Genomic DNA, 11,044 nt, shown 5'->3' on the forward strand with positions numbered 1-11,044 from the left:
CACCTCCAGCTGGGCAGACCCATGCTTCAGCAGGACACTCACACGCAGGATGGGCGACTCCCAGCCCTGGCAGGCAGCTACCTCCGCATGGTTCAGGAGCCTTCCTGTGGCACAGCAGAAAGCTCTTCCCACTGATGAGGCTGGGGGGACAGGGCTTGGCTGGGTGTGAGGGATGGCTGGGCTGTTCCCTCTAAACCTTCTCTGCTGCACTGGGCCCCACATCCCATAACCCCCAATGCCAGCCCTGCACCCACCCATGCCTAGCCCTTTCCCCTGTGTTCCCCGGCCACTGTCTTCCCACACAGAGCCCCCCTGCTCACCCCTACAGCCCTGCACCACGCAACTTGACAGCTTCAGGCGCGCAACCAGCTCCTGCAAACCACACAGTGTTGCATGCGTGGAAACGCTACATATGCTTCCAATTGCAGGAACCAGAAGTGCCCTAGGGCTTTGGACAGACACTAATGCTATGGGCAGCACCCACAGAGGAGTGCCGGGACGTCCTGTAAGGAACAGGGATGGAGCACTGGGTTCCTAGAAGACACAAAAACTAGCCTCAAGGTGGCCACGGAAGTACCTTGGAGGCCAGGCAAGGGCTTGGGTGAGCCTGAGGAATGCGGGCTGAGACCCCAGTGTCAACAAGATGCTGGGTGGTGTCTGTGAACAGGATAGATGCTGGGTCACCTGGCTGCCTCCCTTCACCCAAAAGGAGCAGGGCCAAAGGTCTGCAGCAGGCACTGCCCGCCTGGGCACATGGCATCTCCACCTCTCAGCCACACACATGGTGCAACTGGAAAAGCACCACCCACACAGCAGGGCTAAAAGCAGGAAGGAACAGTGGGACTACTACAGCCCTGGCCTTTCCTAGGAAAGGACCTTCACCTACCCTGCAACAATTTTAAACATCAGCCCACTTCTTTGTTGATGCCTTGTGCTGCTACTGAGGCAAGAGAGACTCTGGGCCTCTCTTCCCCCTGGCAGCTGCTGCTCTGGAGGGCCAGAGCGTAGCTCTGGCGTGGGAGACATGGCAGCCTGGGCCAGGCAGGTGGTTTTCCCATTGTCTCTTCCTGGCTTGGACTCTGCTCTTCAGAAGCAGGAAAGCAACTCGGAAATGCTGGAGCCATGCAGCATGTCTGTGCATGTGACCAGGACTGGGACAAAAGACTAGGCTAGCTGAGCCAAACTGGCCTGGGGCAGATAGGGTCACAGCACCCTCTGCCTTACCAGCCGCCTCCAAAACACCCACTCCAGCACTGCCCTTCATCTTGCAGGCAGGGGGACAGCCTCCATGGTGTCTCGGGCACCGTATCCAGAGCTCCCTTGCAAAAATGGCTTGAACCTTCCACAACCCCAAGATCTGTAAGTATCATAATACCACTTTTGTGATCCTAATTAGGTGAGCTCCTAGTGTGGGAACAAGTATCTGAAAGAACAAGCACAGGAAGCTGAGAGCTGCAGCTCAGCACTGTGGGAGCCAAGTGGCTGCCTGCGCTGGTGCCAGCTGGACAGCATGCTGCACTGGCCGCTCAGCAGCACCATGTGGCTTCTGCTGCGTGACCCATCCCCACCTCACAACCCACTCCCACACCAAGCGGAGTCTCACGCTCATAGTCTCCTGAGCCTCCACCACAACCCCATGCTCCTGACTGACCGAGACACCCCGTGCCCACAGCTTCCCTATGTCCCTGCACGCAGTCCCAGGTGGCTGGGGAGTGAAGGCCGGCAGGGCCAGGAAGCGGCAGCCCTGGGCAGCAGGGTACACAGACCTGCGCTGCCACTGGCTCCATGCCTCCCGCCTCTTGCTGGGACTCACTGATGACGCCCAGCCTCTGCGCACAGAAGACAGCCAGGGCACTCGCCCTGGACTGCAGCCTGCTCGTGTGGCTTGCTGCCCCAAGCCATGGGGTAGCCACAGAGGGACGGCCCCCAGAGCTGGCAGTCGCTCCCCTGCAGCTAGCCCCTGGGGGCAGAGTGCCGGGAATAGCCCCTGGGACAGTGCAGGAACGGGGAGCTCCAGCCCGACCCTCTCTGTGCGGGCCCTGCTGCTCCTGAGCATCCCTCCCCTGCCGGGGCCCGCTTCCCACAACAAACACCCCATCCCTAGTGGGAGCGCTGGGCAGGACCCCTGCCCCTCCCAGCTGGCCCCCAGCCACGGCTCCTCAGCCCCGTCCACGCGGGACCACTGCCCCCAACTCAGCACCCCCGCGGGGCCACCAGCCCTATACGGACGCTCGGCCCGGGGCAGCAGCCGAGGGTGCACCTCCCGTCCGGGCCGCCCCACCGGGCTGCCGCGGGAGCGGACCCAGAACGCCGGCGGGCGGGCGGCCGAGAGAAGGACGGGGCAGACCGGGCCGCGGCAGTGCAGGCCGCAGCGGGAGGCGAACGAGGCCGCGCCCGGCGCCGCAGCCGCCCCGGCCTCCGGCGAGGAGCCCCGGCACCGAGGGGGCGGGGCGGGCCCGTCACGTGACCCGCGGCCTCCTCACGTGATCGCCCCTCATGCGCCCGCACACGTGACCGAGGCGCTGCGGCGGGATGGCGCGGGGGTAAGGGGGCTGCTCGGCCCGGGGGTCGGGCGGGGCGCCCTCGCCTGGGGGTAGCGGGGTGGTGGGGCTCGGGGGTCAGGCGGGGCTCCCCGGCCCGGGGGCGTCGGGGGCTCGGGCAGGTACCTGGCAGTCCCCGGTTTCCCCTGGTGCGGCAGGTGCCGCCGGTGCCCTGTCTCCGCTGACAGCCTGTTGCAGGTGCTGGGGGGTCCCCGCCGTGCTGGCGCTGTGTGCCGCTGCCTGGAGCTGTGCTGTGGGCCTGGCCCTGGAGCGGGACCAGCCGTTCCGGTAGGTGCCGGGGTCGGTGGGATGGGACTGGGCGCTGGTGCCCACCAGCAGCTCACAGCGTGCCCGCAGCATGCCCCCCGGCTGGACCCATACAGGCCGTGTGAACCCTGGCCACGAAGTGCAGCTGACCTTTGCTGTCCGGCAGCGAGGGATGGAGCGCCTTGCTCAGCTCGTCAATGCCGTCTCAGACCCCCACTCACCACGATATGGTAATGACTGCACACCTGAACCCTGCCCGGCCCCATCAGGCCTGCAAACAGGGTGCTCTGACTCTCTCTGTGCTTCACAGGCCAGTACCTGTCCCTGGAGCAGGTACGGGACCTTGTCCAGCCATCCCCAGCCACACTCATGGCAGTGCTGAAGTGGCTGCAAGGCAGTGGTGTTGAGAACTGCAGGAATGTGACCACCCTCGATTTCCTGGAGTGCCGCATGTCAGCAAGGTGAGCCCTGCATAGGGCTGGGCCCTGCTGTGGTGGCTGTGCTGCTCCCTTAAAGACAGAAGAAGCCAGACACTGACCCTGCCTGCTGCGACTTCCCCTTCCCCAGGGCTCTGCCGGGCAGTGCGGGCGATGGAGGGCTGAGCTGCATTTGTGCCTGGGCTCGAGGGTTCCACAGCCAAGAGCTGGCTGCCTGTGTGCTGGGTCCCAGTGCTGGAGGGAGTCGCAGATCTAGAGTACTCGAAACAAGACACATGTACCCATTAGGTGCTTGGTTGAGCCCCACGCCTCCTCTTGCCTTCTGTGGGGCCACAGAGTCCCCACTGAAGGACTGGGGGTAGAGTTGCAGGGGACCCTGCAAGCATCAGAGGTCTGGTTTGGTGATGGAAATCGGTTGGGTGTAGAAGGTGCTATTTGCCTTACAAGGCCAGCATTGCTGGTGGAAAGCAGAGCTCATACCTGACTTCCCAGTAGCAGGAGGGGTGGGAAGGGTGCGGGAGGCAGGGCAGAGGATGGGCATGCTGCTGGACAAGCATGCTGATGGCGGCATGACTCCTCACACGATGGCCGTCCCTGTGTTGCAGCACAGCTGAGCATCTCCTGCCAGGGGCCGAGTTCCACCGCTATGTGAAGGGCCAACACAGCATCGTGCGTTCCCCGCTGCCCTACACTGTTCCCAAGGAGCTGGCTGAACACATTGACTTTGGTACGTCCCACACAGGGGAGCTGAGGTTGCGCAGAGCTCTTGCTGCCTGGCATGCACATGCCGGTGGGAGGTTAAGCATTGAGCAGCCAGGCTGGCCATCTCCGTGTCCCAGCGGACAGCGTGGCAGGCCCTCTGGCCATGGTCCCAGCTGCCCCTAGGTCCCCGTGAGGAGCTTTGCGGGTAGGATGTAGATGCTCCATCTCTGGAAGCATTCAAGGATTCGGCTGGATGGGGCTCTGAGCAAGCTGGTCTAGTTGAAGATGTCCCTGCTGGCTGCAGGGGGTGTGGGCTGAATGGCCTTTAAAGGTCACTTTGACCCAAACTGTGCTGTGATGTTGACAGGCAGCATCCAAAGTTTTCCTTGTGTTTCTTGCTGGTGCTCTCAGGCCTGGATTCTCAGTGCAGAGAGTTCTGGTGCAGCCTGTCTCTGCTTCCAAGGTGGAAAAAACTCCCGTGAGTCCCTTTTGTGTGGGCATCCCCACCTGTTCCATGAGGAGAGCAGAGGGGTGCCAAGCTGCAGTAGTGGCCTGGTGGTGGGGAGACTGAGCTATGCAGCCTGGGAATACTTGTGAGGACTGGTGAGGAAGCTGAGGGAGCACTTCCCCACCTCCTGTGCAGTGCTTGGGGCAGGTGCTGCAGGGGATGGGCTCCCCTGAGCCCTGCTGCTGGCCAGCCCTCTTGGACACAAATCCTGAGGGTGGTGGAGAGGGAGCCAAGAGACTGGAATACTGTCCTCCTGGAGCTCTGGGCCCTAACAGCTGCTTCTTTTCCTGCTTGCTTGTGCACCAGTGGGTGGCCTGCACCGGTTCCCTGCAGAGAGAAAGGCGGTAAGCAGAGCCTGGGCCAAGAAGGGAATGGAGTCAAGGCAGCACTATGAAGGGAGAGCGGCTTTCCACCTGGGTGTGACGCCTTCCATCATTCGTAAGAGATACAACATGACAGGAGGAGACATTGGGCTACTGCCAAACAACAGCCAGGCCTGTGCCCAGGTAACTGGTAGGGCTGGTCCAGGTCAGAGGCCCACAGGCTGTGGGAATTCCACACATCGGTGCTTCTCCAGCACTTGGCTGCTCTGGTGGTCCCATGACAGCTGTGGGGATTCCTCGGTGGCTGGTGGGAGCACCTGGTGGGCTAGCATTTCACAGACGCGTGCTGAGCCAGTTTTCTAAGTCGGGAGAAAAAAATTGTCTGTTCCTTGTCCCCGCAGTTCTTGGAACAGTATTTCCACCAAGCTGACCTGGCTGAGTTTATGCAGCTCTTTGGCAGCAGCTTTGGCCACCGCTCTCAGGTTGACCAAGTGGTTGGACACCAGGGCAAAGGCAAGGCTGGGCTGGAGGCCAGTCTGGATGTGGAATACATCATGAGCACGGGTGCCAACATCTCCACCTGGGTCTTCAGCAATGCAGGTACTGATCCCCCTCCAGCGTTGCCTGCTTCCATGCATCCCACTTGCTGTAGCACCAACACACCTGCTTGTAGTTTAGGGAAAGGCTTGCCGTCTGCAGAAAAATGGCCATACTGAGTCTGTCTGGTGTCTGTTAAGGGGGGACACCTGGAGGGCATACAGGAATGGCACCCTGGCTGTGGTACATCCCCGGAATGCTTTCTCAGCTACCACAGGAGCATACCGTGTGGGCTTCCAGAGCTGGAGCTGATGCTGGTTGCTGATAGCTCCAAAGGTGATCATCTTCCATTGATCTGTGCGCAGTTGCTTTTGAGCCCGTGTGAACTTTCAGCACCTAGAGTATCCCGTAACCCAGACTTCCATGCTTGACTACACAATGAAAAGCACTCAGCTGCCTTTCCATGGAGGGAGGGCACAGCAGCTGTATTTTACTGGAGTTTTTCCTGCTTCTTTGGGGCTGAAGCTGATCTCTTGCCCATGAATCAACCGGTAGAGTGGATAAAGGAGAGCAATGTGATTTGAGAAAACAAGGTTGCAAAATAGCCTGCACAAATATGGCTGTGGTGTTGTAGGACAGTGTCATCTGTCCCAGATTAGAAACTGGCTGAGCAGGAGGCAGAGTGCCCTTAGGACTACCAGCTCTGCCTTCCTGACCGGGAAGGCAGGCACAGCTCTGCACTGACTTCCACCTCCCCCGCACAGCTGGTGACTAGGGGAGGGTGCAGAGACGGGCAGTTACTCAAGCAGCTGAGAGAGAGAAGGGGTGGCTGGGGCTTGGCTCTCCCTGCCTCATGGAGAGGGGTGAGGGGCAGGAAGGGACCTTGGCAGGTGGAAGTGGAATGTACATCAAACAGGTCTGGGACCCGCTGTTGCGGGTAGAGGGGCCAAGGCCTGGCTGGGTCTTAGGAGGGCTGCCTGGATGCCGAGGGTGGCTACAGCCCTGTGACAGATGCTGAGAGAGGGAGTGGATGAGTGTAGACCCCCTGCTCAGGTTCAAGGTGACCCTTTCACCAGACCTGCTGGCAGAGCTGGAGCCTGGTGCCTTCCGCTGTGACAATCCCCAAGATCAGATGTGCTGCCAGCAAGAGCTCACAGAAGAGCTCCAAACCGGCTGTATTGTGCGTCTGTCCTCTGCAGGCAGGGCAGGAGCTGGAGGACCTTCAGCGCCCGGTGCTAGTGGTGCTGTTGAGGCATGGTCCCCCCTATGCTGTCCCCCTTTTTTCCTCAAGCTTGGTGTGCTAGGAGGAGCTGAACCCCCCACACACTCTGTCTCTGCAGGGAGACACGAGAGCCAGGAGCCCTTCCTGGCCTGGCTGCTGCTGCTCAGCAACATGTCATCGCTGCCTTGGGTGCACTCTGTCAGCTACGGGGATGACGAGGACAGCCTGTCCCAAGCCTACATGGAGCGTATAAATGTGGAGTTCATGAAGGCAGCTGCCCGGGGCTTGACCATCCTGTTTGCCTCAGGTTCGTGCCATTGCTGGCATGGTGCAGGTGTGTCTGGGGGTCCCAGCATGGCGGAGAACCTCTGTGCTGATCACCAAATGAGGATGCTCTGCCTCTAGGCAGCGAGGGTCCCCTGCCTGGGAAACCAGCCTGGAAAGTGGAGGGAGACCTTCCTCTGGGTCACCCCGGGGAGCACTGGGTGGCTGGGATGCTGCCACGTTATCCCTGTCCATTTCTTTTGGTAGGTGACGACGGTGCTGGGTGCAGAAGGGTGCGCAGTGGGAACCACACTTTCCGGCCCAGCTTCCCAGCCTCAAGGTAGATGTGGAGAGGTTAACTGGGGTTCTGCAGAGACATGAGGCTCTGTGCAGAGCTGGCTGCTGCAGCTCACCTGCAGCCAGGGCCAGCTGAAAGCTGCTGCTGGCACGTCAAGCCCCAGCCTGTGGCCAGCTGTGGCCTCGAGCTGGTTTTGAGCCACTTTGGGGGATTCCTGAGGGTCAGCCCCACCGCTGTGCCTGGGGACACTCACAGACCTTGGAGGTGGGGGCATCTCTCCGGCTCCTTGGGAGGGGGCTGGCATGTGGAGTGCCACTGCGTGCCCATCTGCAATGCCCACCTGTCCCCCCAGTCCCTACGTCACCACTGTGGGAGGAACATCCTTCAAGAACCCTTTCCTGGTGACCGCAGAGGTGACGGACTACATTAGTGGAGGGGGCTTCAGCAACATCTTCCCCATGCCAGATTACCAGGTGAGGAGGTGCCGGCTCTGCCAGACCCAGGGCAGTGGCTGGGGCCGGGGGGGGGGCTGTGTGGTGCTTGGCAGGGGTGACAACAGGCTGTGGTCGGAGGTGGTGGGCTGCAGGGCAGGGGAAGGATTGGGGGAGGTGAACACAGGCAGAGTCTCACTGCCTGGCCTCCTGCTCCTTGTGTTGTCCACAGGCTGCGGCAGTTGGGCACTTCTTGCACTCTGCCTCAAAGCTGCCTCCCAGTTCCTACTACAACAGCAGCGGCCGTGCCTACCCTGACCTATCTGCGCTCTCTGACAACTACTGGGTGGTGACCAACCGCATCCCGCTGCCCTGGGTGTCGGGGACATCGGTAAGGAGTACAGCCCCATGCGGGCGTGTGGTGGCTGCGCTGCTGTGTGCTGAGCCGCCCTCATCTCTGGCAGGCATCGACGCCCGTGGTGGCCGGCATGGTGGCACTGATCAACGACCGGCGCCTGCAGCGGGGGCTTGCGCCCCTGGGCTTCCTCAACCCCGCGCTCTACCAGCTGCAGGAGCAGGGCCATGGCGCTGCGCTCTACGACGTGAGCTGGGCAGGGGGCTGCGGGGGGGCCGGGGTGGCTATCCTGTGTGGCGCTGGGGGGAGGCCCGGACATCCCGCTCCCGAGGCTTGGGGCAGCGGCACGTTCCTGTTGGAGGGGTGTCGGGGCAGGGGCAGGGGAGGGGTGGCTTCTTGAGCTGCTGGGGTGTTTGGAGGTACCAGTGCTGCACAGGGGTGTCCGCTGCCCCGTGGGGTGTCCCGGGTGTTCCCGCGCCCACCCACGGGTGTGTCCCAGGGGTTCCTGTCCTGCTGTGGGCTTCGGCGGTGGTGTCCCTCCCCTGCGGTGGGTCCCTGCCGGCCGCACAGAGGTCTCATCCCCCCGCAGGTCACACAGGGCTGCCACCTCTCCTGCCTGGACGGCACCGTGCAGGGACAGGGCTTCTGCGCCGGCCCCGGCTGGGACCCGGTCACTGGCTGGGGCACCCCCAACTTCCCCCGCCTGCTGCGGGCGCTGCTGCCGACGCCGTGATCCGCCCGGCCCCGGACAATAAAGCCACGGGGTCGCAGCCCTTCCGCCTCCGTCTGTGCTATGCCGCGCCACGCCGCTGGGGGGCGTGCGGGGCGTGGCCAAAGGGGCGAGGCGGGCGGCAGGGCCAATGGGGCGGGGCGAGGCGGGCGGCAGGGCCAATGGGGCGGGGCGGAGCGCGCAGGCGCCGGGGGAGGCGGCGACCGGTGTCGCGCGGCGGCGGGCGATGAGCGGCAACGCTGAGGCCGACCCCGCGCCCGCGGCCCCGGCCGCCCCCGCGCCGCCCGCCCCCGCCGCCGACAACAAACCCAGCCCGGCCGCCGTCGGCAGCGGTGTTCCCGGGGCGGCCCCGGGCGCGGTGGGCGGTGCGGCGCGGGGAGCGGAAGGCGGCGCGGCTGGCGGGAGGGGACCCGGTGAGCGCGGGCGGGCGGAGCCGGGGGGGTGGGCGGTGCGGGATGCACGGGGTCGAGCTGCGCCTGGGCTCCCGGGGGGAGGGAACGCAGAGGACGGGGCCCGGGCTGAGCGGCCCGAGAGCCTGCCCTGGCACCCTGGCACTGGCCGCGTAGGCCGCGGGGGGGCCGGCCCGCGGGTGCCCGTGGCGGGTGGGGGGCCGGCGCTGCTCCCGGTGGCTGCAGCCTACCGAGCGCCCTGTGCCCGCAGTGCCCGTCTCGGCAGCTGTGGCTGCGGCCCCCCCCGAAGGGGCCATGTCCAATGGGGTCTACGTGCCACCCAGCGCGGCCAACGGGGACGTGAAGCCGGTGGTCTCCACGACGCCGCTGGTCGACTTCCTCATGCAGCTGGAGGACTACACGCCTACGGTATGGGGGTGCCGGGGCGCGGGCAGCCGCGGCGGGGCAGAGCTCCTCCAGCTTCTCTCTTTCACAGATCCCAGATGCCGTCACGGGCTATTACCTCAACAGAGCGGGCTTCGAGGCCTCCGATCCGCGCATGTAAGTGGTAGAGCGTGGCCTCCGGGATCCTGCACAGGGTCCTGTAGCTGGGGGCCCCAGCAGGAATTCCTTAATCCTAGTGGTGCTCTGTGCTATCTGCCTGAAACTATCCCCTTCTCTTTCCCTGCTGGGTAGCATTCGTTTGATCTCTCTGGCCGCGCAGAAGTTTATTTCTGACATTGCCAACGATGCGCTGCAGCACTGCAAGATGAAGGGAACAGCCTCGGGCAGCTCCCGCAATAAAAGCAAGGTGAGAGAAGGACAGAATGGCTGCTGAGCTGAGGGGAAACGTCCTCTCCTGGAGCTGTAGCAAGCTAATCTTGCCACCACTGAATGCGGGGATGGGGATTGTAGAAAGTCTTAAATCCATTGTGCTCCTGAAGGGTCAACGTGTTTGCTCATAAGCTGGGGTTCTGCTGGTGGAAAAGGAACACTGGTAAGAAAAGGAGGAGGGCGGTGGAATTTGCGGCGTACACTTTGGTGGCTTCACAGGAATGTGCGAGTAACTGCACCTCATCAGACCAAGGGCCATCTAGCCCTGCATCATCCCTCTGACAGCAGCCAAAACTTATGCTTGGGGAAGAACATAAATGGGTAGCGAGTGTGTAGTGATAGTTTCTGGGAATTCTCCCAGTCATCTGTTTGTGGTTCAGGGGCCTCATGAGGGTGATGTAATTTACGGCCTTGAGTAATGCTCAGCATCTTTCTGTCCGCCGAGGGCACACAGCAAACTAAACACATGATATTTAGCATCTGGCTAGTGCCCCAAACACCAGTTTGCAGCTGCTTCTGGAAACTGCCTGTACAGGTCACCACAGCTTGTAGGGGGAAGACTGTAAACCCATAAGGTTTTGAAGGATACCTGGCAACAGAGGTTGTTCACACTGTGACTGACACTCCTCCTTGTCCCTTCAGGATAAGAAGTACACGCTGACCATGGAAGACCTGACACCAGCACTTGCGGAATATGGCATCAATGTGAAAAAGCCACATTACTTCACATAAAGACTGAGGGATTGTCACTGGGAATTTTTAAGGGTCGCTTCTGTGCCATTAAACAGCTGGGTAGTTTTTTTGTGGAAAGGCAGCTTGTCTCCTGCCCATACGTTAACACCCTGCCCACAGGTGAAACAGCACACAAGTGGCCTGCCAGGGCTTCTGTTCTCAGTGCACCAGAAGCTGGTGATGTGACTTTGAAAGGCCAGTGCCGAGGGGTTGGCTGTAGGGCTCGCAACTGGTGGGTTCTAATTGCACCTTCCACTGTTCCCAGGAGGGCTTGGCCCTGCCCCAAGAAGCCGAAGGGGGAAGTGGGTGTAGTGCTAACAGGACTGCCCAGCGCTCTTCATTTTTTTTTTCTTCCCAAGCACACCTGTTGTCTCTCGAGAGGAACACTCAGGGGCCTGCACCAACAGTGCTGCAGACAGAACCCAGGCCCTTCTCTTGAGAGGAGGGTGCTGTTAGCCCACCTGCTTTCTTTGCT

The 11,044-nt window shown here is 62.0% G+C and overlaps 2 protein-coding genes across 2 annotated transcripts; both read left to right on the forward strand.

Annotated features, from left to right (window-relative positions):
• The first annotated feature begins 2,434 nt into the window (after positions 1–2,434).
• TPP1 (tripeptidyl peptidase 1) lies at positions 2,435–8,657 on the forward strand. The gene is made up of 13 exons (XM_080375757.1): positions 2,435–2,543; positions 2,739–2,828; positions 2,898–3,037; positions 3,118–3,268; positions 3,850–3,971; positions 4,761–4,960; positions 5,179–5,377; positions 6,655–6,843; positions 7,068–7,140; positions 7,451–7,571; positions 7,762–7,920; positions 7,994–8,131; positions 8,474–8,657. The coding sequence occupies exons 1-13, from the start codon at positions 2,533–2,535 to the stop codon at positions 8,615–8,617; spliced, it is 1,737 nt and encodes a 578-aa protein (XP_080231883.1). The 5' UTR covers positions 2,435–2,532; the 3' UTR covers positions 8,618–8,657.
• A 72-nt stretch (positions 8,658–8,729) lies between these two features.
• TAF10 (TATA-box binding protein associated factor 10) lies at positions 8,730–10,651 on the forward strand. The gene is made up of 5 exons (XM_080375777.1): positions 8,730–9,027; positions 9,275–9,432; positions 9,500–9,564; positions 9,700–9,814; positions 10,480–10,651. The coding sequence occupies exons 1-5, from the start codon at positions 8,745–8,747 to the stop codon at positions 10,567–10,569; spliced, it is 711 nt and encodes a 236-aa protein (XP_080231903.1). The 5' UTR covers positions 8,730–8,744; the 3' UTR covers positions 10,570–10,651.
• The last annotated feature ends 393 nt before the right edge of the window (positions 10,652–11,044 follow it).

This window comes from Falco punctatus (assembly GCF_963210335.1).
Source record: "Falco punctatus genome assembly, chromosome: 2".
Lineage (NCBI taxonomy): Eukaryota > Metazoa > Chordata > Aves > Falconiformes > Falconidae > Falco > Falco punctatus.

Excerpts from the sequence above, each read along its gene's own strand:
- TAF10 (XM_080375777.1), top strand. The coding sequence starts at position 8,745 with ATGGGGCGGGGCGAGGCGGGCGGCAGGGCCAATGGGGCGGGGCGGAGC. Across the intron at positions 9,565-9,699 it reads GAGGCCTCCGATCCGCGCAT|CATTCGTTTGATCTCTCTGG; the intron begins GTAAGTGGTAGA and ends CCTGCTGGGTAG. Across the intron at positions 9,815-10,479 it reads GCTCCCGCAATAAAAGCAAG|GATAAGAAGTACACGCTGAC; the intron begins GTGAGAGAAGGA and ends TTGTCCCTTCAG.
- TPP1 (XM_080375757.1), top strand. Across the intron at positions 3,269-3,849 it reads GAGTGCCGCATGTCAGCAAG|CACAGCTGAGCATCTCCTGC; the intron begins GTGAGCCCTGCA and ends CCTGTGTTGCAG. Across the intron at positions 7,572-7,761 it reads TCCCCATGCCAGATTACCAG|GCTGCGGCAGTTGGGCACTT; the intron begins GTGAGGAGGTGC and ends TGTTGTCCACAG.